The sequence below is a fragment of the Pseudomassariella vexata genome (genome assembly GCF_002105095.1).
Source record: "Pseudomassariella vexata strain CBS 129021 chromosome Unknown BCR38scaffold_6, whole genome shotgun sequence".
Taxonomy (NCBI): domain Eukaryota; kingdom Fungi; phylum Ascomycota; class Sordariomycetes; order Amphisphaeriales; family Pseudomassariaceae; genus Pseudomassariella; species Pseudomassariella vexata.
Genome location: NW_024467961.1, coordinates 1631807 through 1657521, shown reverse-complemented (window position 1 = coordinate 1657521; position 25715 = coordinate 1631807). Strand labels below are relative to the sequence as shown.

General features: G+C 50.2%; 7 protein-coding genes and 1 non-coding gene across 8 annotated transcripts; 5 read left to right on the top strand and 3 right to left on the bottom strand.

Annotated features, from left to right (window-relative positions):
• Nucleotides 1-1029: 1029 nt before the first annotated feature.
• On the bottom strand, nt 1030-1806 carry BCR38DRAFT_342145 (uncharacterized protein; the record flags this gene model as incomplete). Its single annotated transcript, XM_040855928.1, has 1 exon — nt 1030-1806. One exon carries the CDS (start codon nt 1804-1806, stop codon nt 1030-1032), a length of 777 nt encoding a protein of 258 aa, XP_040716400.1.
• A 2129-nt stretch (nt 1807-3935) lies between these two features.
• BCR38DRAFT_t171 lies at nt 3936-4019 on the top strand. Its single transcript has one exon. It is a non-coding gene; the product is annotated as a tRNA-Asn (tRNA).
• Nucleotides 4020-8146: 4127 nt separating this feature from the next.
• On the top strand, nt 8147-12210 carry BCR38DRAFT_484690 (uncharacterized protein; the record flags this gene model as incomplete). Its single annotated transcript, XM_040863779.1, has 3 exons — nt 8147-8322; nt 8381-8471; nt 8530-12210. The coding sequence occupies 3 exons, from the start codon at nt 8147-8149 to the stop codon at nt 12208-12210; spliced, it is 3948 nt and encodes a 1315-aa protein (XP_040716399.1).
• A 66-nt stretch (nt 12211-12276) lies between these two features.
• BCR38DRAFT_193840 (uncharacterized protein) lies at nt 12277-13012 on the bottom strand. The gene has a single exon (XM_040854032.1). The coding sequence runs from the start codon at nt 12772-12774 to the stop codon at nt 12343-12345; it is 432 nt and encodes a 143-aa protein (XP_040716398.1). The 5' UTR covers nt 12775-13012; the 3' UTR covers nt 12277-12342.
• On the top strand, nt 12496-13282 carry BCR38DRAFT_432203 (uncharacterized protein). Its single transcript, XM_040860168.1, has 2 exons — nt 12496-13012; nt 13075-13282. The coding sequence occupies exons 1-2, from the start codon at nt 12953-12955 to the stop codon at nt 13255-13257; spliced, it is 243 nt and encodes an 80-aa protein (XP_040716397.1). The 5' UTR covers nt 12496-12952; the 3' UTR covers nt 13258-13282.
• Nucleotides 13283-14710: 1428 nt separating this feature from the next.
• Nucleotides 14711-17721, top strand: BCR38DRAFT_484689 (uncharacterized protein; the record flags this gene model as incomplete). The annotated part of the gene is made up of 3 exons (XM_040863778.1): nt 14711-14807; nt 14869-15978; nt 16028-17721. The coding sequence occupies 3 exons, from the start codon at nt 14711-14713 to the stop codon at nt 17719-17721; spliced, it is 2901 nt and encodes a 966-aa protein (XP_040716396.1).
• A 1154-nt stretch (nt 17722-18875) lies between these two features.
• On the top strand, nt 18876-20127 carry BCR38DRAFT_408964 (uncharacterized protein; the record flags this gene model as incomplete). Its single annotated transcript, XM_040858326.1, has 3 exons — nt 18876-19349; nt 19381-19688; nt 19950-20127. 3 exons carry the CDS (start codon nt 18876-18878, stop codon nt 20125-20127), a joined length of 960 nt encoding a protein of 319 aa, XP_040716395.1.
• A 986-nt stretch (nt 20128-21113) lies between these two features.
• On the bottom strand, nt 21114-24322 carry BCR38DRAFT_432197 (3-isopropylmalate dehydratase-like protein). The gene is made up of 4 exons (XM_040860167.1): nt 23889-24322; nt 23790-23824; nt 23573-23644; nt 21114-23515 (listed from the first exon to the last, which is right to left on the bottom strand). The coding sequence occupies exons 1-4, from the start codon at nt 23983-23985 to the stop codon at nt 21386-21388; spliced, it is 2334 nt and encodes a 777-aa protein (XP_040716394.1). The 5' UTR covers nt 23986-24322; the 3' UTR covers nt 21114-21385.
• Between the last annotated feature and the right edge of the window lie 1393 nt (nt 24323-25715).

Here is a 25715-nt window from a genome sequence, read left to right as displayed (position 1 = left end):
GATGACATACTCCACAAACTAACTGCAAAGCGGGACAGGTTGGTCCCTGAAAATGGGGCAACCGCAGATTTGACTTGCACCAGACCGCCCCGGCGGCTGTCAGGGTGAAGTCATGAGGAATGGGGTGGAGGACAAAGCGCACATAGGCCGGTTGCAGGGGAAAGGATGTCCACTGCTGGCGTTGAGCTTGCGGGCCGAGCTTTTCATTTGTTCTTTTTTCGTTTTTTTTTCTTCCTTATTTCGGTTGCGCCTGTGGACACCATCTGTACCAGGCAGTGCTCGGGTCAGTTGTAGGAATCGGTCAATTCCCATGGTTGATTGTCGCCGGGGAAGGATTTTTTTCTTGGCCAATTCCAATGCGAGATTCCACGGATCAAAATAATTCATATGCGAGCGGCATTATAGGAGGGTTTGACTTGTATGGAAGTCCCTTTAACCTTCTCTGAGCTCTGACAATAACTTCGAGAGGCCCGACACTGTGCCGTCCAAGCCGCCCAAAGATTGGATTGTGGAGTGCCACGAGTGTTTCGGAGTATAGCCAGCATAGTCGGGAATTTCACTGCATATGCACTACGTAGGCAGATTCATTATTGCAGATCTACAAAGTACCATTAAAGCGGTTGTGATATACTGTGCTATGGACAAGGTTCTTGTGCATGTCAATCGTCCGATAAATTGATTGGAGGATCCGTCTGATGTATCGTGTATGCATTCAGACCCTCAGACCAGGTGTTCCTGCCTCTCTAGCCTCCGTCGCTGAGCCCGGGTATTGGCTGAGCACATATCGCTTCATGGGAAAGAGGCGCGATACGGGGCAAGAGGTATGCAGGTGTGGCGTGCAAGGTCCGAGGGCAATGCTTTAGATCTGCTCATTGCGAGTCATGTTAGGAAGCTATATGCAGCAGGGTCACACTTTAAATCCTCGACTTATCCATCTGCCCATCCTGCATATCATCCTCCATACACACATCGCCTGCGATGTCGCTTGCATGCGTCAAACGGACGGTCAATATGCAGCTCCCAATTCCCTCATGCCCCCGCATGTAACGCCCCTGCCTCCAGCATCGCCGTCCAGATGCCATCCATTTCTACTGCCACCGCCTCTGCCGTGCGACCATGCTCGTCCTGAAGCGCACGAATGTCGTCCATCGGGGCCGTGTGCGGACGTTGAAGACCCAGCGACTGTGCCGCCGCTACCGCGGGCTCAGGAAAGACATCTGCAGGCAGCGAGGATGATAGCCAGAGGAGCAGCCAGACGACCTGCTCATGTCCTTTCTCTATGGCTAAGTGCAGGCCGCTCTTGTTGTTGGCAAGAGGGTCTTGGTACCGTAGCAGCTGCGCTGTTGCCATGACGGGCTCATCCGACTCCCCTGTCTCTGCATCTCTCAGGAGGTCCACGATGCCCTCGGTGTCGCCCTCGCTGCACATGATGTGGTATGCGCGGGCGGGGCGGGCTTCGGGGTTGGCCTCGAGGTATGCTTCTTCCGTAATGCTCGGCAGAATGTCGAAGTCCTCTTGGACACCGCCTTCGTTGGTGTACTTGGTCAATATAGTGACGCCAGATGCGGCATGAAGAAATGGGTTTGTGACTGATGGGCCTGCGCTGTTTGCAGCGATCTGGCTCTGACAGGCGGGGCACTTCAACGAAATGGCGATTTCAGACGACTGGTCTAGCAGGCACTGCCAGTGGAAGTGGTCGCCACATGACAATTCCAAGTCATCAGGTACAGTCTGTTGCTGTCCGTTGCCGTCCTCATCGTCGACTTCGAGCATGAGAGGCTCATTGCATGCTTTGCAAGTCGCCATCTTTAAAAAATGACGTTATCAACGGATAATAAGAGGAAGTCTTGGTATAGAGAGATGTGGTCCGAGCCAAAAATCTGCAGCCACCACGTGTGAGAGATGGTCCAATAAAGAGAATGGCTCAAAGGACGATATTCAGTATCCGCCACCCGAGTGAATCCAATGCGCTATGGTGCAAGGAGCTGCCGGATGCAAAGAAGATAGCGGTATTGAGACGGTACATTTCGTACTTACCTCGCGTCGCGCCTGAAGTTTCAACTCGCCTACTAGAGTATTGACTTAATCCAACATGGATCAACGAAAAGACCAAAGCAGGTACTGCGGATTGCTGCAATGACAAGACTTGTCACAAAGTCCTACAACGCGTCAATAAAGCTTTTCGTCGACAGTTTAACATCAAGCTGCGATTTGTTTGCCAAGTGGGTCTGTCGATCGGAGAAGGCTCGGGGAAACCCCAGCGTTCGGGGTGTCCGCGGTACGGCATCAGTTATAGCTAGCTGACTTTGCTCTGGTGAAGCTTGATATCCAATTCAACTGTGTTCCTCTTGATCTCGCAGTTGACTTCCTGCCGCTTTTCGGATCCCTTGGATGCCGTTATGAACTGTTGTCGACGTGTAGGTGGATGGTTATTTGAGCTTGATTGCCATGAAATCCTCTTGGACTCTTGGAGGAATGCTGTACTAAAATCCATGGGTAAATGTCGGATAATATGCGGCACGATACGGAGGATTAGGTAAGATGTGGAGGTCTGCGCGCCTGCCAAAAGCGTGAACATATTGTAAGATACCTCGTAAGGCCAAGTAGTGATTCATTCTATCGAGAAACCAGGATATTCAGGAAGGATCGAATCCTTTAGTAAGTAATCAAATAAGGATTGACGGATCTAAGCATTACATAGATAGCGTTGATCTCAACTCATAACAACAGCTGTGGCCCACGACATTGATTTGCACACTTCATCTCATAAGCCAAACTGCACGTATTTGAATCAACTCGCGGCGACTTACATGAAACTTCTCTCTTGATCGGATCATTCATCAAGCGACGCTTTGTGCAATGCCTAGTCTCGTCTGTAAGTGAACTCTACGACCGAGTCATCGCAATTGTCATTCAGAATGTACGTAGCTTGTAGACCTAGGTCCGTGTAAGTAACATTTTCCTAACCCGCCCTAAACAATGCAGACCTGAATAGCTACAAATCTGCAGCACAGACATATTTCGCTCATGAGTTCGAAATTTGTAGTCACCGAAATTGGTTGCTGAGCTGAGAATGAAATACATTGAGGTCTGATACAGAAAAGCCAGCAAGCATAATTATAAATTTCCTCATTGTTTTCACAGAAAATTACTTGCCAAGTGGCATGCTTTCAGTCCAGCGCCTGCCAATCAAGTCTTCTAAGTAAATAGCAGAATAGACCGCCAAACAACTGCAATGATAGGGCATCTTAGATCTGGTGGTTCGACTCAGATGGTGTTAAAAGGAGGATAAAACAAGCGGCGCACCCAGACGTAATCTTGAAGTTATTCTTGTTCACTATACCGCAATACTGTGCTATTCCCACGTTATTCCACTCTTGTTGCGCCGTTTATTCTATTCTCCACGTGGCTACTGACTACTGGGAAATGTGTGTCTATTCTCACTTCCAAAACGGAGCACCGCCAGATCTTGAGAATTGAAGAAGTCGAAGGATGTCAGATCTCATTAGAGGTGTCCTTGGGGCTTGTTTGGCAGCAAAAATAATGCAATTTCGGCGGGGCGAAGCAACCTCCGCAAGAACATGGCGTCGCATGAACCTGAACTATCGAAGTCCAACCATCAACTTAGGACAATTGCAGATTGTTTCCGTTGTAAAGTGGACTGCTTGCTGTCAAAATCGTATCAGCTGCTTCACTTTTCCGTCCGTAGATCACTGTGAATATCTCAAACCATTTGTTTTACGAAGTACTACAACAGCGTCTGAAGATGATTGTGCATTGTCATTAAGCCGTGGTTTCACCGCCTGCTGGGTTCCCCACAGTTTCTAGTGAGCGGTTGTGCATGCTGGCCCAACTGTGTGTAGTATACTTTATAACACCTAACATTAACTGATTCTTTCACCAATAGCTCATCCAAATGCAGAAGTAGCTGAGTTTCTCCCGTGGCACAATTGGCTAGCGCGTCAGACTGTTACATAACTGCAATCTGGAGGCTCGTGGTTCGAGCCCACGCGGGAGAGATCCACATCTTTTTCTTTGCAATTGCTCCCCTCAACAAATGGGATGATTTATCATGATATTTTTCAATTTCATTTTTTATGGACTCTGTGCATATCTACATAAAAAATGTGCGTCATTCGCTCAACCTACCCGGGTTTAGAATTCTTCGCGTTATAGACTGTATATTTGTGGCTAAAGATACCCTATTTATTTAGTAAAATTGGCCTCGAAATGGCCGCCGGATCTGATGCCCTGATATCAATTATACGCACTTCCTTCAATTATACCCTCTATCCCTCTAAAAATGGCAGTACTTACTCTCCGTTAGATGATACACCTTACGGACTTCTAACACTTAAGATCCTAGTCCGCTTAGCGATATACCTAGCTATTGTTAGAATCTAGGTACCAGGGCTGTATTGATACTATGAAGGGGATCCCTAAATACTACATCGCGTACCTGCCTGACCTACGTCCTTCCACACCTGAGACCACAACTTCCCACAGCTATTATTTAATAGTATTAGAAAGCGTAGACTAGCCGATTTATGGATTGGATATCTGGTTGTATTGTATTATACCACTGGCGCCAAATAACGTACTTGTCATGCCCTGATAGTTGAGCTGATGCCCATTGTATTAGTCCAATATGCTGGGCAGCGTTGTCGGTCTTCGAAAAGGGGGTCATTCCTGAAGGTACACTAGCTAACTTGGGATGTGAAAATCTCCAGTTGAATACAGGCCTCACCCGTGACCGACAGCTCAGCCTAGATTGTTGCAAATGCCTAATACCCTGATCCCATGTGGTGTACACGTCAAGGACACTAAGTCACCAACTGTTGGTTTCTGGCCATTATTCTGCGGGCATAAACAACTTCAGACTACGATGCAAAGATCACAGACACAATTTAATCTGAATTGTCTCACATCAATAAGCAAGTATGCGAGTTGTGGTGATAACTTGCCCGAATCTTTGTTTAAAATAGAAGGATGAGTTATGGTTAAATAGACTGGAAATATGACCTCGAGCACCAAATTACTGTGTCGTGATCATACGGGCTGTCCAATAGGCCACTTCGACGAACCTGACTTGTTGAGTCTTTTTGAGACTGAGTGTAAAAGTTTGGCTCCATAACTATAACCTTGACAATCCTTCTGTAGTCACTAGTCTATATGAACTATCATTATTGACCTGAACCGCAGCATTGCGTAGTTTTCGTCTCGTGGCCATGAATACCAAGGTAGATACAGGTCTTGGGCATCTTAATTATGGCATCATTTCTGTATTTACGACCGATTTTTAAACCCCGTCGAGACTATATGAACAAGTTACGATGAAATTTTCGACATAGAATCTGCGAGAAGGGAATTAGAAATATTACACCGTAATAGTAAAGCCGAGGACTGCAATTATGACTGAACATCAGTAGACTCTTATAAAATTACATATATAATGCCTTATACTTTTTACTGCTGCCATATTTTAACGTTAATTGAATAGGAGTAAAGCATCACCATCCAAAAAGTGCATCAGAGTGAGCAAATGAAGGCTACAGAGAGGGGCCTGAAATTGGGGGCCGACACAGCCTTCTATGTCATCCCCGAAATTCATTCCGACTCACTTCACTTGACGTCCCGTCTACTCTCTATGGAATCTAACTCATCATGCAATTTCCCGAGAGGAACTTATAAACAGCAACATAAGCCAGACAAATGACGATGTGGCTCGGAGCTTGCGATTGGTCGTTGGTTCACCCGGGGATGGACGTTGCGGGAGCAAAACTCCAGGATGAATCCAGAATTTTAAGGATTGTTTAGAGCTACCATACTATATCTATATACATTTTACCACGGAATGGTTGTAAAGGGTTCGACGGGCGATTGACGGGAAATGGTGGCAGTATGTGCTTTCAACAGGTACGACAGAACCGGACTATGTTTATGAAAGCTGAGGAAAATTAGCCGGGGAACAGGAAACTACTAATAAAAGCCGCAAGTTATCCTGTCCCATCCGTACTAATAATGTGCGCGTAACAAATTATGAATTATATAGCGCGTGGTATTCTGGCCCATTCTCCCTGAGTTCTCACATCATTCGGACTTCTATGAATGCTCAGCCATAAGAACACCAATCGCGAGTTCGTCTTGACAAACAAGCGAATCCAATTCGAAGGCCACTTATCCCTTGCCAATCTGCAAGAGCTGGGCTATTCCTTGTGCTCGAGTGTTACGACTGGACCAAAGGGTCTACGAGCCAACTTCGCGCCGTTGCTATCCTTCTAATACAGCCGAGTATGGCTTCGTGAGCGCGTAGTACACAGCAAGGCCTCTCGCTTCTACGTCGCAAAGGACTTGACGCCAGCTCAGGTATCACGGGCTCAATACCAAACACATTTCATCGTCAGTATTCTGGAACCCACGAGGACATGTTTTTCTGACTCTCGGCGCAACGGGTTTCTCGGTTACATCCGTTTTCACTTCAAGTTGCCATCCAGTGAAACAGCAAATGCTAATCTCTGGCATGTGGCTTACGAAAGCCCAGGCCGAACGAGGATCTCGTTGAAATCGTAGGCAGGCGGTTATAGGGTTTGGCGCTAATTGTGGACAGACCATGGAACAACAGCAGTGGATGAATATCCTTTGCCAGGAACCACCGGGGAAAACGGTTGTCGCTGGACGGACACTGGCTTGAGCTGAGGGGGTCAAGTATGTGTCAAACTTTTGTATCGGCTCACAAAATCGGCAGAGACGAAAAAATGAGCCGATGATGGGCGAGGTCCCTCAATTCAGTTTGTAGCTTCCATTCGAATGGTTACAATGTAGTGAGGACATGGACTAGTGATTTTAGTTCGATCGAGCAACTGACATAACATGTATTGGCTAGTTCGTGCATAGAGGATTGAGATACTGAAACTCGGGTGATTCAACAAGCGCGGACCCAGAATAAGGTACTTGGATAGTGCATTACATGAATCCTCTCAGAATGGGGTTTAAAAGGACAATATTGAATTTAAAAGCAACAGATATGTCAGAGTATCACCTTACTGTTAGGCCGCGTACGGCTTAGGTGGCCAGCAGTTGAAGAGGACCTCTACCAATCATTATCTAGCCGCAGGTCACCTATTTCCTTTCGTACATCTATCCCTTTATTCACTACACCCCTAGTCGGTAACTGAGCCATGAATCAATCACTTAACTCACTTGGTCGAAATAGCTTTAAGGCTTCCCTGTCAATATGACAAATTTCAACAAGAGCATTTAACTCTCATTCAGGCCTAGTAACGATTCTTACTCCTCACCCTCCAAAGCTATTCGATCTACTATTTTGCTACCCTTTAGATATACTATGGAGGTATAACCCTTTACAACTTCCATTAGATGGCGGAGCATCCTAAATACTTACTAGTTGTCTCGGTACTTATATTGAAACCTTTACATGCTAAAAATCTAGAACTAGGAGCATGCTTGTTATGATCTACTAATGTTAGTTTACCATCAGCGTTGTTATATACTCGTACAGGAGTAGTTTCATTAGTTGCTTTTTAACATTTTTCAATAACAATTATTTTTCTGGCTGATCCTCTAGAAATGAAGTGTGATAGATTCGACATCGGGTAGGTAATACCCATTAAGCAGCAGATCTGGGTAAGACGTTTGTAGTCATTCCATGATACCAGTGCTGGAATATCCGCTCATTTCATACCTTTTTACTCCATATGCCGTTTATCCTGTTATTCGCTTACCCATAGTGGTCCCGATATTGAGCGGGCACAGACCAATGAAACCCGATGGCGTGGGTTCCGGCTGGGTGGGTCTCAATGGCGGTCGAGCTTTTGCCCACTAGACAGACTGTTTTCAAGTGGTTTGTTGACATTTTGGCAGGCTTGCGGCCAATCACGCGCGCATGTTCCCAAACTTCAACATCCAGCCCACAGCTTAATTCTTGCTTCTCCAACTTGCTTCCAACTAACGTCGTCAAATCATCCTCAACCCATACAATCATTCTTGGGCCATGATTAACTGATCACCGATTTATACACCACCGGATTCCCCGTCACCGCCAGTCGTTCGCTACCTGGCGCGTCCCGTCACGAGCTGACACGTCCTCGCGCTTTATCTTGTCTTTGTCCGCTCCCGACACTCCACAATGGCTAGGCCACGAGTGGCCCGTCTCCAGGTCGGCTCTGCACCCTGGATTGCAGAGGAGAGATCTTCAGCCCTGCAGATCGCGCAGTCTGAGGTCGAGGAGTTCTCCTTCTCTGCGCGGAACGATTTCGAATGGCTCAACGAACACATGGCAGAGCTATTCAGCGAGAACCAGATGTCAGTAAACGCCACTACACTCGAGCTGTTGTGGACTGCGTTGCTAATGTGGCAACAGCAATGTTGCTGAGATTTTCAAAACACCAGGGAAATTACGAGGCAAAACGCCGCGAACAGTACGGAAGGTGAATCCGGGCGAAGCCCGAGTTGTGAGTCTACCTGCCGTCGAACTCTAAACAAGATTGGCACGACTAAAACAAGTCATAGCCACTCTCCAACATCTTCTCGGCTACACCGAAAGGCGCTCCTAATCCCTTTGCCATTCCCAATCTAGAGCGGAGCCAGACGCCCAAAGTCCAGATTGCTCAAGACCCCGAACCTCAGACCAGTCCCGTGCGGACTAACAAGCCCGCAAGTCCACAGAAGAACAGCATTCCAGTCGCGGATTCTGGATATTATGGAAGCCAGTCGCAGGACGTGATGGATATTGACGACGAAGCTGCGGACCTCGAAGATGCTACACAACCTTTCAGCCCTACCAGAGTTATGAAGGGTGGCCATGTTGCCTTTAATGTTTCTTCGCCCGACCAGGGTGTACTCGAGAGTCCTGCGCAACCATCATCCGACCCTCTCATTGAGGCAATGGGTGATGACTTAGACACCCAGTACTTCACTGCGAATGTCGCGAGGCTGCCATCGCCAACGGCCAAATTCGCGCATGAAAGCACGACGCCCGCCGGATCTCCTGGTCACGAGCCTGAATCGGAATCACCAAAGAAGACGTCATCGCCGGTTAAAACATCACCTGACAAAGCTATGGTCGAGCAACCAGCGCTGCTACCAAACGTGGAGCGAGATGCCCCCGAGGCCAGCCTCGACGAGACGTCGAGGTCTCAATCTGATGGCTCGAGCCCAATCCGGCCTATAGTTCGAAAGAGCAGTCTCAACTTTGCTTCCCTCCCAGCTCGGGAACCTATCACCCACAAGAGCATTGGGAACCGCATATCAAGAACCAGTCATCTCGACCAGAATCGAACCAGCTACTACAACAGGCATACAGGCGGAAAGAGCTTGGGCAATGCGAAGCATGACGTCACGGACGATGAGAACGATGAAATGGATATCGACGATGACGACAATGAAGACATTGCTGCTGTTGATACCCGAGATGAAGCCGAGGCCGACAGTGCCATTGCTCATAACAAGACGTATACACAGCGATTGCAGGACCAAATCAGCAAACTCGGCCAATCGCAACCGACCACATCGCGGCCGTCCAAATCAATAGTCAGTTCAACTTTGCCTACAACTGCCACTCAAGCACCACAATCTCCGTCCAAGACACAGGCCGTACCCTCGCCAAAAACGCACACAACACCGGGTGCTTTTCCCGAGGATGAGGACGAAGATGAGGATGATTGGATCGAGCCACTTGGGCCTCCTGATAATGCCTCAGCGCTATTCAGCCCAAGACCGAACATTCTAAAGAGTCACTCAACCGATGTGATGGAGGGAGTGTCTGGAAAAGACACAGTGAGCGAGGGTGATTTCGCAGTAGCCAAAACGAGGGAGCGCAGCGGCCGGTCCAAGTCTCCTCAGCGTTCCCCCATCCCTGAGAGAACCACAAATTCAAAGGGCCATCACAAGTCGGCATCTGTGCCAGTTTTGCCTCGTCTCGACCAAATCAGCGGGGACGGGGCTAGTCTTCAGAAGAGTGTATCTGTCTCTAACCCCGCGCTTGCCACTGTCTCTGAGAATGAAACCTGCGTTAGTCCCCTAAAGTCGCCCTCGCGGACGCTCAGAGATAGTCCTTTAAAACAGGTGAAGAACAAGCTGTCTTCCATCCTGAAGACCTCGAAAGGCCTGCTGGCTAGTAGCGCTGCGATCAGCGCAGAGGGCAAGTCTTCGCTTCTGTCACCATCCACCACACGCCTTGGTCTCAATGCTGCACCGTCCACCGTATCTTTAGCCCAGCAGTTCAGCCAGGATGACCAGCCATTGTACCCGGATCTGTCTCGACATGTCACAGACACTCAGATTGTACCTAGCACAACCAGTCCGACGCGCCCTGAAGGCCGCAAAACAAGGGCATCGATTGAGAAGGAGAAGGCTGAAGAGAAGCGTAAGGAGAAGGAGGCGAAGGAGGCTCGACGAATGGTTGAACAGATGCAGAAGCTTGAAAAGGCTCGCGAACAAGAGCGGGAAAAAGCCCGCGTCTTTAGCAAAGAGCAGGAGAGGATTGCTGCCATGGAGAAGCAAATGGCTCTGCAGAAGGAGCAAGAAAGGAGGGAACGGGAAAAGAAGACTGCCGCTCCACCACCTACTCCAACGCAACCTCCCAAACCAACACGCACGAGTCCCCGCAAGGTCAAAGCCCAACTCGAGGAAGAAGGACTTGCTGCTGCCATGGTATGCGAACCGAAGGTCGATGAGGATACCGAGATAATTGACGCGGCAGCGATAATGCCGCCTCCATCAGTTCCGCGATCCGCAGCACCGCCTTCGGCCGCCAAAGGTCGTGAAATCAAGCGACCCATGAGGCCAACGAAGGAGCCACCGAGCAAAGCAAAACAAGCTCCTACCGTCATACGCGTCAACATGGGCTCCCAGTATCACCCTTCGAATACCGCTTTGGCATCCAACCTACAGGACACTCTTGGTCCAGCTAGCTCGCAGTCTCAGCCCAAGGGCAAACCGACCCAGCCGGCTCTGCACATGAAATCCTCACTCCAGAGCCTCAAGAGCTCACAGTCGTCCACTGGTAGACCCAAGGCCCTTGAGATGGCTGCGCGAAGAAAAGAGCAAGAGGAGCGGGATGCCCAGCGCAAGCGCGAAGCCAAAGCCGAAATGGAGCGAAAGAGGGCTGCCATGCAAGAGGAAGACAGGCGTCAAGAGCAGCAACGAAGGCTCGAAGCCGACAAACAAAAGGAAGAGGAAAAAAGGCAGATCGACGCGAAGAAGAATGCCCAGAGACAGGCCATAATTGAGAAGGCCAAACAGACACGAGCTCCACCGCCTGCCGTCCGACCTCAAGCTAACAGCCAGGCAAGCCACACAAGCGAAAGCCAGCCGAACCGGCCCCCCTCTCGCTTGAAATCGACTGCGAATAGTGTCAAGCCTGCGCCGAAGCGGCAGCTTCAACAAGAAACCAAAGACTCGAAGCGCATGCGCATGACTGAGGAATTTGACGACGATTTAGAAATGGAGAACCAGCCTAGCCTGAAGGGGGCGCCCGTTCGTCCATCGGTTGGCTTTAAGAAGGTAACTGCTGCGACTATGCTCCCGCAGAGCCAGAAGCTCGCAAAGGCCCAGGACTCGCAGAAGAAGTCCATGTTCCCGGCTGGCTACACCAGTGCTCCTCAGACCGGCCCCAGAGACTTGTTCAAGACGACCGTTACGAGCCAGCACACCGGCCAGCCTAAAGCTGGACATCCGCTGGACATGGCGCAGGTGTCGAAAGCAGCCATTCCCTTTGCACCCAATCCGAACCCAGCCGGCCCGGCACACAAGACCCCCGCCAGGAACGCAGGAGTCGCGGGCGCCAAGTCGGTTGCCAAATCAGCAACAAGGTCATCCCCGCGATTCCAGAATGGCGAGTCAATTGAGCTCCCGGAGATCAATACGGACGATGAGGACGAATACGACGATGAAGAACACAAGCAAATGTTTGCTTCTTGGACAGACTCGCCGGTTCTTCGCAAGGCACTAATGGAACAAGAAACCTTGGATCCCATGCATGTTTTTGGGGCACCGGGTCCGCTCAACATGGAGGAAGTGTTCAGCAAGAGCAAGGAACGATGGCAAAAATTCCGAGCGAGAACGTCTAGTGCCAACTGGAGCGGTGCGGATAAACTCACTGAGGATGATATCCGGAAGGATTTGGCAGCTAGAGATAAGCTAAGGCGCGAGGGTGGCTGGAGCTACGAGATGAGCAAGGAAATGCTGTAGGATTAGGGATACGCCTTGGGATTGGCGACGACATTTGCGTGGTCAGGTCATGCGATGAAGCCGCAGGTACTCGAGACCGTTGATGGCATGGTTTGGAGTTGGATGAAGCTCCGTATAGAGTAGATTGTTTGTTTAGGCGTTGTGGCTCGGGTTTTGGGGATGCCACGAGCCGTCATCTTCTGCGTGTGCCGACAAGCAACCAAAAATCGGGCATGGATAAGTATACACATATACATTTGCCGGAGGTTGAAATAAACATTCGGCCATCTGAGCACCAATACGCATATTATTGTTTATCCTTGGTGTATGCGAGTTTGACAGTTCCACTTTCTGTTTGCTCCTCCCAGTGCATACTTGCGGCAGGTAGCCAGCAAGGATGCGCCGTAATGTTGCTGGTCCCAAGGAGAGTTTCCTCAATGCAGCGGGTATGCGTGTACTATGCCGGGATTTCGGGTTTCGGCAGACCATTTTGTTAAAATGACGATGACTATAAGCTGTGGCAGAAGAAATCGTATTTGTCAACAGCGGTAGTGACCAAGTACTATAGAGTATAGAGCTTGACATTTATTTCCCCAACCGGGTTCCCGGGTTCCTTGCTTCTGAACATGAGCAAAACCGGCTAGGCGCTTCGGGAAATTTGTATACGTCGTGACCACAGTTTGTCTCAGACAGTTACGTGCATGAGCTAGTCTAGGCAATAGATTGACAACATCATGACTTTGACCCTGAGGCTCAGCCCCGAATGCTCAGCTCGTGGCATCGAAATATGATTCGCCATCATATCGTATTCGCAGTTGATCTGCTGAGCCTCATCGTTAGCTTCCGAGCCGGATGAGAATAACAACCTGACCTAGACACACGCACTGTTTTCTGTCAAGTCTGGAGGTGGTGCTTGGTTGCAAAGTCGAGTTGGTGGGTGAGATTTTTTGGGGAGAGACCCTTGACAAGCTTGACTTTTTCATGAGCTTCACCTGGACTAGACATGAATGTCCACATGACAAACTGCATCATTCACTGCAACTTGCCGCAAAACCAGGGCGGATTTGAAAACGTTAATTCGACGAGTCTATCGTCCTCTTTGTTGCCCGGAACTTGCGGACCGGAATGTGCTTGGCCAAATCCATCTACTGCTTCGTAACTAGAACCGACGTCATCTTGCTTCAATATCGTGGGATAGCTCACGGAACTATCTGCATGCCAGCGGAATTAGTCTAGACGTTTATTCTGAACGTTTATGACCTGCCATTACATCCGTTGTGACAGTAGGGACGGAACCTAGGCCAACAAGAATGCCGGCTCCAATACCGCATCCCATCACACAACGTTTACCTACCTACGTGCTGGGTGGCCACATGCATGTATGTTCAAGACCTTGAAGTGATGATCACTGTCTCTTCAACCACCCCATTCTTGTGCAGGCAATCGCGTCGGTTCCCCTGATTGGCTAGGCCTGCCAGCTTCCTTTTCATCATCTTCGACTTCGTTTTTACAATTCCCTTGGTCGATACCGTAGTAGATATACCCCGGTTATCTCAGACGTATTTCCCCTATCCTTCCCAACCTGAATTGCGAGGGGGGGACGGTCTGCAAGCAATCCCCAGAACATCAAAGCCGTACAAACAAGCTCCTCTGCGCCCGACTCGCCGTATGGAATATCAGATAATTCGTTCTATCTTACCGTCTGCTGATACACAAATATTCCGGTGAGCTAATTTCCATCTGGTTTAAAGCGCTGGCGAATTTGAGTTCGCATTGAGATCAGCATACAGCTTTTGGGACGGAAGCCGTAGAAGCCGTTTTTTGAGGTCCTGGCATCCAAACTTCAGCTAGGCAACACTGCCCCACCTGTCCCGCCACCATAAGGCGACCGTGGGCGAGCTGCTTACAGTTCTGACCCCAAGTTCGGGCAAGAGCGCAACAGTGCCGTTATCCCTGGTGAGAACTTCTTTTGCGATGTCACAACCCCTCGCCGCTATTTTTCGCCAACTACGACGAACTGACCAGGTTCGACGTTTGGAGTACCTGCCTTACTTTTTCTTAGGATTGTGTCTCCTGGATTACTCTAGACAAAGCTTTGCGCTCATCGCATAGGCTTCCCTTATTGTCGACTGGCAAGATCTCCGGCGGATTCCATTGCACGCACGCAGCTCATTCCTCGGCAAACACGAAACTGTCGCGACATACGTAGACTTCAATCTCAAGTCTTTGAGAAGCAGCTGCGATTGCCTGGGGCAGATCAGCCTTGCATCACGAACCTCTTAGGGGCTTTGTTTGCCGGCAAAACCTCCGGGCGTCGCATTTCCCTCAGAACCTGCCTCTGTTACCACCGCACCGAGGCATCACCGTTTCCGCGCAAGCTCTTCATGCTCGACATTAGCCCGAACCTCTCATGCATGTACGAATCTCTTGCGCTGGCATGACACTGCTGCAACAAGTTCCTGCCACGACCCGACACTCTGTCCGTTGCTCCCGTCATTGATCGTCCAACAAGACCGTCAAGATGCCGAAGCTGGATATCAGTCGCAATTACTACGCGGATCTTGAGATTTCGCCGAACGCCTCCGGGGAGGAGATCAAGCGGCAATTCAGGAAACTTGGTGAATACCATGCAAGCTGACACTGTTGAGAGGAAGCAATACTGACTGGGGTGGATCACAGCGCTCAAATACCATCCTGACCGCAATCCAGGAAGAGAAGCCGAGGTGAACTCCAAGTTCCAGATCATACAGTCAGCCCACGAGATCCTTACCGACGAAACCCTCAAGCGAAAGTACGATGACTCAATTCGCCATAGAGGCCCGAAATATCCCACTTCATCCGGCGTCAAGGGAAACCCCTGGCAGAATGTAGCTAAGGACTTCCCCGTGCCGCCGCGACGTGCCGCCGCTTCAACCGGGGCCCAGCCTAAGCCCGCCTCTGGTGCCCATCGTTATTCCGGCTTTACAAATGGGGTGCCCCGTCCTGCAAAGCCTGCTCCGAAAGAAGACCCCGAATCGCGCAAAGCAAACTACAAGGCTTGGGAGGACATGCGTCCATCTTCTAGAGGAAGAACCAACCCTCCACCAGTGCCGAATCGTCCTGTGCCGGGCCGTCCACCAACATCGGCGGCCAGAGACGCGAGGACTTCCGACTCTGAGAGTTTCCCTAGGACCGCCTCTCAAAGACAGAAAGCCCAGGCCTCATTTGGTAACGCAACCAGAAGATCCGGGTTCACGCCGCGGTCCCCAGGTCTTGGAGACGAACCCCCAGTCACTAACAATAACTACTTCACGACCCGGACCCATACCAACATTTTCAACGAGCAGTCCGCCGCTTCGGTGCGCAAGAACCGCCGCGCATCTGGTACCTCAGCAACAGCTGATCCACTAGCACAGTTCAGGAAAGACAACTTCATGGATGAACGTCAGAGCACGCCCTACCATACCCCAGGTGGAGAGAAGACCAGTCTGTTCGATGAGGGTTCAGGGCTGGGCCGGACCAGGAGCACACGAGAGCCTCCTCGAAAGTCCGGGGCTGAGGGACCCGCCACAGGAACCTTTCCTTTTCCCCGACAGCGACAGCGGAGTTCTAGTACGCCAAGAAGCTCGAGTAATGATGGCGGATCGGAGGACTCTACAAAAGTCAACACGGGAGCTGATGACATCCGTCGGTCATCAAATGGGGGGGACCCTTCCAGTTCCCGAGCCAGCGACCGCTATAAGCCTAAAGCCGACTCGAGTAACACCACTGCCGCGGGAAAACGCGCCACAACCGCCGGTGGTAACAACTGTATGTCATGCAACGTTCTGATACCGACAATTTCACTAACAGGGTACAGCATTTCTACCAGAAGGAAACACAGCTCAACCAGATGGGGGCCCATCAGTGTACGCACCACCATTCATTTCTTCCCAGCGTCATTTCTCTTTCGCCGGCTTGCAACCGCACAATTCTGGTTCGGTCGGATGGTCTTCAAAGTTGAGCTTCGCCCACTACAATGGCGCCTCAAGTGGGACAGCCAAGAAGTCTGATTATTCAACTCTGTATCCTCTCGAGAACCTTCTCAAGAAAAACGCGGAACACATGGTCAACAAGAAGCCGTACGTGACACGCGAGAAAGACATATTCAAGCTGGTGAACGAGGCAGAGAAGATGGCGGGTTGTCACACAACTCAGGGAGGGATCCGTACTGACAACTGTGATTCAAATAGTTTTAGCTTCTCCGCCGACGACAATGCTTCAGAACAGATGCAGAGCCCGCATAATTTTGCGAGCAGCAGTGCTGATAACATAAACACAAGGTTCGTGCAGGATGAACATCCTGACGAGTGGGAATTCAAGGCCGGCAATGCCTCGGCCAACGAGCCGTTCACGCCTTCCAAATCACGCTCGCAGTCGCGAAGTCGCCTGAACCATCGTTCACCCGCGAGAACCACCCCACGGCCGCAGCCGACAACGCGCATGTCGTCAACCCAGGAAGGCTCGGAGGACGCCATCAAAGCGGGATTCTCAGCTGGGGAGTGGAGTGAGAAGATAGGACCTCACCATTTTATTCCACAGCCTTCGTACAGTGCATCAACCTCTCCTACGCGTCGTGCACCTTCAAGAAAGAACTCGAAACCGGTGAAGATGACTATGGGTACAGCTGGGTTGGTTGATGATGAGAGCAGCAGTGCTGGCGAAGGGTGGCAAGAGATACCCAGGCCGCCGTCGGGAACGGACAGCCCAAATGCCATGGATATCGATACACCTCCTTCAGAGAAAACGGAGGACACACCTAAGGCTTCTCAGGCGAATGGCGTTCGAAACATCCATGTTGAACCCAGTAGACCCGAGTGGAGAGCCGGAAATGCACAGGTTGACGGAGCAACGTACCCACGGCCTGCACGCCCAAATCTGGATGGCGATAGCACCATCCTTTCCTCGCATGGACTCGGTGCGAAGACGGATTCAGGTTCCGCGATCGCGAACCCTTTCATCTCTCAAACTGGGGGTTCTGAGGATACGGAAGAGTTCAGAACCACTTTTGCTGATTTCAAGAAAGTGGAGCCATTCACGGATTCAACCCCAACAGGCCTTAAGTCGTTCGCGGACCTGAAATCTACGCTTCCTTTCGAGAGCAAATCTTCGGAGCAAATACCACTAGACACACAGATCCCGGTTGCACCGTTGAGCTTCCCCACGCCGCCGGTCGCGCCACGACTCCCGGCCACCATGGCTGTCGCAGGTATCCGGCCCAACCTCAGCTCATTCCGCAAATATGCTGTTGACTTCTACAACTACATGGACAAGTGGGAAGCGTTCAATCAAAAGGTTCTTGACCACTTTACCGCTCGTCAAACGAACTACAAGAAACGCCGGCAGCAGAACGGCCTGTCGTGGCTTGACTCGGCCGTGGTGGCAGATGCTGCACGTATGTACCAATTGGAGCTTGACCAAGATCATGACGTTCGCAAGCAGTGGAATACGGCTTGCGAGAATCACCAAACGCGGATCCGGGAGTTCTTGGCTTTCAAAGAACGGGTCAAGTAGGACAGACTGTTCTGAACGACAAGATGCAACCTCAGACAATTGAGGTAGTTGCTTGTTTGACGAAATACTCGTCGACGTCACTGTCACATCATATCACGGTCAATTGATACGGATCTTCTTTTATTCTTTTTGGGCCGCTGGTGCCTTGCATGCTCAGGACTTCTGGTGAGAAATATCCTGTGCCTATTGCAGTGCTTGACTTGGCGGCGTGCTTTCAGCCGAGGTCTAGAGAAACTCTGATAGTAGAAGTCGAGACAATAACGCTTGACGATGAAATTGGGCTATGGAGCGAAGTCGTTGTGTTGAGATTTTGTTTAATTATAGGAGATACAGGGAGGAGTCAACATGGTTGGTCAGTAGGGTGGTTTGGGGCATAGTCAATATCTCCGATATTATATGGTTGATGGCCCAAAGGCGTACTGGGGAAGCTAAGCTATGCTACGAGCTGAGCACGATCAACGAGTCCATGATTCAAGACCACCCCGCTGGCATCTTTCGTCCGAATCACGGCCTTCCCCACCGAAGCGTGAGGGGTGCGATTTTTATGTGATGGGATGAGAATTTTCAAGCGCTCTGGTTTGTGCTTTAGCTAAAGAAGAACCCGCAAGGCAATTACACGCACCGAGCCGCCTACGTTATCGCACGATCGGCATGCGGACTGCGATTTGTTTGTTTTACAGAATGGTTTGTCCACGAACGTGCGTGGCTAGAGAGGTAGATGAATAGACGAATGAATAAAAAATTCACCATGACACTCGAGGGGGAGTTGCGGAAAGGACCCACGAACTTGGACGCGAAACACTGAAGTGGTTCCATACAGACGGCAAGGCTCTATGGCACGTAATTGCACGTCCTCCAGGGTGGTTTGTACAACCAATCAACAGGCTGGTCTCGCTTTGGCGAGGATTTTCGAATCCTCTTGGGTGATGGAAGCTTTGGCTGATGTACCAACTCATCTGAGCCACAACTTTACGTAGTTGAGGGCCTAGCTCTCCATGTAGCAGTGCAAATGGGCCAACGGGGCTTCATCGCAAGTTCCCATGCCTGCTCAGCCTCGTGGTCAAAACACTAATGGTGTATCAGAATCAAACTATTTGAAACGAAGTTTCACGGTTGGGGGTTTTTGAAGAACCATCCAGCGGTTATTTGGGAACATGCTAGACACCGGATCGCCAATCGCAAGCGCGAGGAAAACGAGGGCGACCTTATCATTGGCGGCATTCGGATCCCTACCACCAAAGTCAGGAAGGAGACAAGTCGAAATTCATACTCCAACATGGAGCGAATCAGTATTGGCACGGCTTCTTGCCTCGTACCCCTACTTGGTGATGGTTACTGTACCAGCTCAGTATACAGACAAAGTGGTTGTGCCCTCTCCACCTGGACACTACGGGTTAGTGTCAACGCCTGCACCCATCGACTTCGATTTCACCCGACTCCAGAGCATGCCTTGGCTTCGGTTAAGTAAACACCTGTTGACTGTGAGTGTTCAGCTCGGGGAGATTCTAAGCCAGGCCGTCATGCTAAACACGAAACCTAGCGCACAAGGCAACCAGGCGTCGAGCGTCAGGGGTGAACCTCCTCACGCGCTAGAACCCGTCCTCGATTATGTGGCAAAGCCAGATGCCGTACGCTCAAATGCAAGCGTCAGTAGGCTAGCTACGAAAATGGGCACATTCATGCCGAGGCCGTGGCTGGAGTTATAGATTGGAGAGATATGTCCGTGCCCCACTGGTGGAAGCGCTCCATGATCCAAGCCCTCGGGTCCCTGGCATGCTTCTTCGTGCTGGCTATCAGTCGAACACGCTCCTCGGACTCGCCGCAGTCTACTGGGAAATTTTAGTACATGAGGATACTTGTCCCATGGGGTTCAACCCAAAGCGCAGGTATTCGTGGTCTGGCACGGCTTTACAGTATGCTCGCTTAAAGGCAGGGTCGACAGTGTGCAGTTTCTGCTTTGCATGGGCGTAAGTGCCAATGACCCCTATTTCTAAGCATAATGGATACGATTACTTGCCTACCTGTAAGCATGACGAGACATAGCTATGCAGCTATAGAGCCCATTGTACGAAGCTTTGATTACCGTACTCCAATCTCTCCTTTCGACGGCACGTATAATGGCTTCAACTTGGTCCAATCTAATCAACGAGAGTAGCAGAGTTTGCATTGCATTATGGAACGCTATACTCGTCTTCTGATTCATGTCCTCGCCTAACGATGACTCTTAGGTCGACAAAAGGGTCGCAATTTCGAAGTCAATCCCGTGGTAGAGACGAAGGGCTATGGTCAGGAGTCGAGGTACTCTGTCTTTGGAGGCCATTCGCCCGTACCGTTCGCTTCCAGGAGTTCGCTTGGTCTGGAGGGAACTTCGTGTTGGTCCCTGCTGAGTTCATTGAGCAAGGCTGAATGTTGAATGGTCTTCGTAGGCATTTTGTCGATCTCTTGAACACGGCGTCTTTAGTTTCTGATCAAGATGAGTATACGATACATCGAGATAGAGGCAGGCTGGCAAGGAAGAGCCCAGTTGCAACACTTGACAGAGAAGTCTCGAAGAAATATATCATCCGTTTGGATCCAGTCGAACAAGTCATAATGCGGAAGAGCTAACACTTTATGTCGAGACACGGCGGGAAGGGACCATACTCTGAACAACCTAAATCTCTCTCCCCATGTCCCCTATCTTACTTGGCCAAGAAGAATCGATTCCTACGGAATAGCGACTCACGCCATATTGAAAGACCACGCGGCTGACTTATCGGGAACCGGACTACCTCTTGCCATATTCAATCTTACTTCCCACAATGACCAAGACCCCCCCGAAATGGCATTTATTTCCCCTTCCAAGTCTCCACTTCACGTATTAAGGATGGATGGTCGAATTCCCTCCCCCTCAATCTGGAAATAGTATGTTTTCGGTCCCCGTTGAGCGTACCCAACATAGCATATGATTTGCAAGGCGAATCTAGCTTGATTGTCTATTTCTAATGGGGTGAGAGGCATCCTTGTCATGCGACTCATTCGCCGCGCATTCGCAGGGGGGAACTAACCACATACGTCTACTCTTAGCGATTCGATTCGTAGTGCTGCTGCTTGGCAGTTGCTAGTGTCGAATCTGCTCAGCTTTCTCCACGACCTGTCAAATAATGTGCAGAGGAGCCATTCCATGTAGCAGTACTGCTAGCCGGTGGATGACTACGTCGATTGGCCGCTATAGATAATCAGTGAGCTATACCCTACCTCAATGTGACCCGCCATCACTAGCTGCAGCATGCGGGTCTGCTGCCGTGTCACCCGTCATAAACCTGAATTCGATGTCGGCAGGGGTCGTCATTTGTGCAGCACTTTTATAATGCTGGTTGGACCTGGATGGCAATCAAGTCTGTGAGATCCCTCGCTAGTAACTCAACCATGGAACAAGTCCAGACTTCTGCGCAAATATGATCGAGAAGTATTAGGTGATTTGTGCAATCGGATTTATTCATCATTCTTGGCAGCTAGCATGCTTTGATGCAGCAAAATCAAAGCCTGTATCTGCAATATTCCTCAAAATTCAGATTATCCCGTCATTTGTTTCTCTCTCTCTCCTCTTTTAGGGTTGCTCGTAGTGATACTCCAACATCGCAAAGCAAACGCTCGTACAAAACACTTTTCTCCCAAATGAGTCTCACCAGTCAATGGGGTTCTGGATCACCTCGCCTCGGTTCGTCTTGGGTACCGGCGCGGCTTTCACGGCAAGCTTGCCACCCTGGCCCTTTCTCTTCAGATAGGCTCTACCATCAAGCCAGGGCATGTCTCTCGTGATCTTCTTCTCATGCTCGCAAATCTTGTCCTCTAGCTGCATGGTTAGACCAATGTCGTCCAAGCCGTTAACCAAACAATGCTTGCGGAACTCCTCAACGTCAAACTTGCAAATCTCATTACTGGATCCGTCACGGATGACCTGGTTGGGCAGATCGACCTCTATCTCCTTGCCCTGGCGAGCCTCGGCCACGATCTTGTCCATGTCGTCCTTGGACTCGACGACAATGGGAAGCATGCCGTTCTTGAACGTGTTGTTGAAGAAGATATCGGCGAATGACGGAGCAATAACACATTTAATGCCAAAGTCGAGCAGCGCCCAAGGAGCATGTTCACGCGAGCTGCCACATCCAAAATTGGGACCCGTGCAGATAAGAATCTTGGACCTTGTGTATGGCTCTTGGTTGAGCACGAAGTCAGGGTCTGGCAAGCCATCCTCCTTAAATCGCCATGCGTAAAAAGCGGCAGAGCCGAGACCGGTACGCTTGATAGTCTTGAGGAATTGTTTGGGGATGATGGCATCAGTGTCAACGTTGGACCGGTCTAAAGGTGCTGCAATGCCCTTGAGAACCTCAAACTTGGGGACACCCTGAGATCCCTCGGGTTTTGAGGCAATAGTATTGGTGTGAGGTGAGTTGTCCTCGGGCTGGTCTGCGAGCTGCTCCTGTGCCTCGTCGTCGTACTTGATGCGCTCATCAACCTTTGGCTTCCCGGACGGCGTCGGCTTGAAAGCTTCAATATGAGGGCTAGTCTTGTACTCAGTCAATTTTCGGACATCGGTGAGCCGGCCCACAATAGCTGCCGCAGCCGCCATGACAGGCGACATCAAGTGGGTTCGGCTGAGAGCACCTTGTCGGCCCTCGAAATTTCGGTTACTGGTGCTGGCGCATCGTTCTCTGGGGGCCAAGATGTCGGGGTTCATTCCTAGGCACATACTGCAGCCAGCTTCCCTCCACTCAAATCCGGCGTCCAGAAAGACCTTGTCGAGACCTTCAGCCTCGGCCTGATCCTTGACCAGACCAGAGCCGGGTACAATCATCGCACGTTTCACAGACGGAGCGATCTTCCTGCCCTTGACGACCTGGGCGGCGGCTCGTAGATCCTCAATCCGGGAATTTGTGCAGGATCCGATGAAGACCTTGTCAACCGGAATATCCTCCATCTTGGTTCCCGCAGTAAGCCCCATATACTCAAGCATCCGTCGGCCACTCGCCTTTTTGGCTTCGGTTGAAAAGGTCTCAGGGTCGGGCACTACCCCAGTAATTGGAACCACGTCCTCAGGGCTAGTACCCCACGTGATTGTGGGGGCAATGTCAGCACCGTCAATCTGCACGTCAATATCGTATTTCGCATCCGGGTCGGACTGCAGGCTCTTCCAGTACGAAACGGCTCGGTCCCATTCAGCAGACGGGTATTTAGGAGCGAGAGGCTTGCCCTTGAGATACTCGAAGGTAACCTCGTCAGGGGCAACCATGCCAGCCCGAGCACCAGCCTCAATAGACATGTTGCAAATGGACATGCGGGCCTCCATACTTAAACTCCGAATGGCAGAGCCGCAGAACTCGATGACACAGCCGGTACCACCAGCTGTGCCAATCAGTCCAATGGCATGAAGAACAACATCTTTGGAGCTAACGCCGGGAGCCAACTCGCCATTGACTTGTATCCTCATGTTCTTGTTTCTTTTGGTAATGAGGCACTGGGTGGCCAAGACATGTTCGACTTCGCTCGTTCCGATGCCAGAGGCAAAGGCGCCAAACGCGCCATGGGTCGAGGTGTGGCTGTCACCACAGACGAGAGTTGTGCCAGGGAGAGTGAAGCCCTGCTCGGGTCCAATTACGTGGACGATTCCTTGTCGCTTGTCGCCGAGTCCGAAATAGGTGACTCCAAACTTCTTGACGTTCTCCTCAAGGGTTGTGCATTGGAGACGAGAGTCCTCCTCCTCCACAAATGTGGAGATGTCCTTCATGCCTTTTCTGGACTTTGTGGGGACATTCTAGAAGACCTTGTCAGCGAAAGACCTAAACGATATCAACTGTGCAATATTACGAACATGATCTGTTGTCGCCAGTGTCATGTCAGGTCTTCTGACTTGGCGGCTGGCATTTTCTAGGCCTTCAAACGCCTACAAGATAGCAAGTCAGTATCATCTTGACTACAGCCAATGAGACAAGTGCGTGTTCCGAATCCGGAAAGAGGCCGATGGGTAAGGACTGTACAGCTCTCCTGCAATTTGTTTCGCAAGCCGCTTTTGGTTTTGGGATACTAACCTGGGGTGATGTGACTTCATGAACCAGATGACGATCTAAGAGGGTGCAGTGTTAGTTGCACTTCTGAGCCATCAGCTAGCTCTCGGCCAATTGACTTACCTATATATAACAGAATTGTGCCATCAAGCTTCTCGTCAACAATATGATCCGCCAACACCTTGTCGTACAGAGTCCTACTGCCTGAAATCGACGGCATTGTGACAGCTTATAACCTGTTCGTCCTCTACGGCTTGTTGGTGGTAAGGTCCTGAACTAACAACGTGGTCTCGTTGTTTTGATACGTGATGGTATCCTTTCGCTCGAACTGGACAAGGGAGATGAGAAAAAGATGAAAAGCTCAGAATTGGCCCCAGAAGACCGACAACGAGAGGAGAATGCGGGGAGATAAATACTCGTCCAAGATAATTGAGGGCGAAAATTCACCAGGAGGCGTAAATGGTGTCCGATACCGTAGCAGGAATCTGGTGAAGATCATCCGCGCCGAACATCGGGGGATCATTTCCTATCCCGATTGTTAAAGCAAGGTGTCTGATTGGTTCATAAAAGGCCCAGAACCCACTTCTCCACACTTCACATGAGGTACCACAGCCGCTTGTCCATGCCGGGTCAGTCGGTCCGACAACGGCTCGAGATCTGGACTATGATGGACGAAAAGCAGTGGGTAACGTACAACCCCACCTCTCCGGCCACCCACCTTTATGGCCACATATTGCAATCCAATTGAAGGTATTCGAAACAGTGTATTCAACGTACTATTATAGCTATTCAGGTACAACCAGGGTATATTCCAGTTGCAGAGAAGCCTGGTTGTATATTATTGATCGTGAACGACTTCGTATATGCCTCGATGTATAGCGAGAGGAACGTCGACTTTTTAAATGGAATAGAACAGTACTCGATCGAGAGAGAGGTCGCTAACGAACGATAGTACCGCTTTAATGGAGCAAATGTGGCGACGTCAAGAGGTTGGAGCCCGTGAGAATAGTGTGCTGGCAAAAATAGTAACGAGTTTTTGTTACAATAGGCTAACTACATAAACTCGACGTTGTCGTGAGCGATATGACCATCTAATATCAAGAGCTGCTGCTCGAGGTATAAAGATATCACGAAGCCATCGAACGGCGATATCTGTACTGATCCAACCGTTAGACGAATAAGTATATTGCCAATCAGGTGTATCGTCGCAATCGTTAAACCATTTCCCTAGATAGCTTCATCGACGCGATTGACGCGTCAGAATGGCTGAGGCCATCGCCGAGTCGTAATTGGAGGGTAGAGCGTGGAACGCCCCATCGGAGGGAAGCCTGGCGCTGGGATATCCCTTGATTGATATCATTGAGAGCGCCTTGAATCGAATTTTCTGAATATCGAGGCATTGTATAATAATAGCCAATACCGACGATAATCTGTTGTGCCGAAGGTTGTTGTAGTTGGCAGATTAGGTGGCCAGAAAGGTGGGTGGCCATAAAGTTGGGGTTGTACGTTAGAGCTTGCTGAGTAGTGTGAGGACATGCATGAATCTGCCAGAATCTTTGGCAGTGACGATCACAGCGCCAATCAGAGACGTGATGAAATCCAACCTGCCAACTCCACACATTTCAGCCTCCAACCAATTGACCTATGGACATTTTCTCCAACTTCATTTCGACGGACGAGGCCAGATTTGGCCTCTTGGAAGCATGTAGGCACAGCAGGGTAAGCCCGATCGAAGAAGAGACGGGGAAAAAATAGAATGAGTCGTACAAGCACTTTTGGAGTTTGACTGTACATAAGCGATGTTGATTGGTGGGGTGGGTTGATGCTATGGTATGCTAATAGGACTGGGGTTCAAAGGTTCCATGGTAGAGCAGCTCCGGTTCGGATATCCGCACCGCCCACAAGTCCACGAGCCCGACAAGTACAGGGGTCTCGGATCTAACCTTCCAT

What these genes read in the sequence shown, in the direction of transcription:
- BCR38DRAFT_193840 (XM_040854032.1), bottom strand. Translation starts at nt 12,774, where the DNA reads ATGTCAAGCTCTATACTCTATAGTACTTGGTCACTACCGCTGTTGACA.
- BCR38DRAFT_432197 (XM_040860167.1), bottom strand. Translation starts at nt 23,985, where the DNA reads ATGCCGTCGATTTCAGGCAGTAGGACTCTGTACGACAAGGTGTTGGCG. An exon ending in ATGAAGTCACATCACCCCAG is followed by an intron (nt 23,645 to 23,789) that starts GTTAGTATCCCA and finishes GCTATCTTGTAG; the next exon opens with GCGTTTGAAGGCCTAGAAAA. An exon ending in CACTGGCGACAACAGATCAT is followed by an intron (nt 23,516 to 23,572) that starts GTTCGTAATATT and finishes AAGGTCTTCTAG; the next exon opens with AATGTCCCCACAAAGTCCAG.
- BCR38DRAFT_432203 (XM_040860168.1), top strand. Translation starts at nt 12,953, where the DNA reads ATGCTCAGCTCGTGGCATCGAAATATGATTCGCCATCATATCGTATTC. An exon ending in TCGTATTCGCAGTTGATCTG is followed by an intron (nt 13,013 to 13,074) that starts CTGAGCCTCATC and finishes AGACACACGCAC; the next exon opens with TGTTTTCTGTCAAGTCTGGA.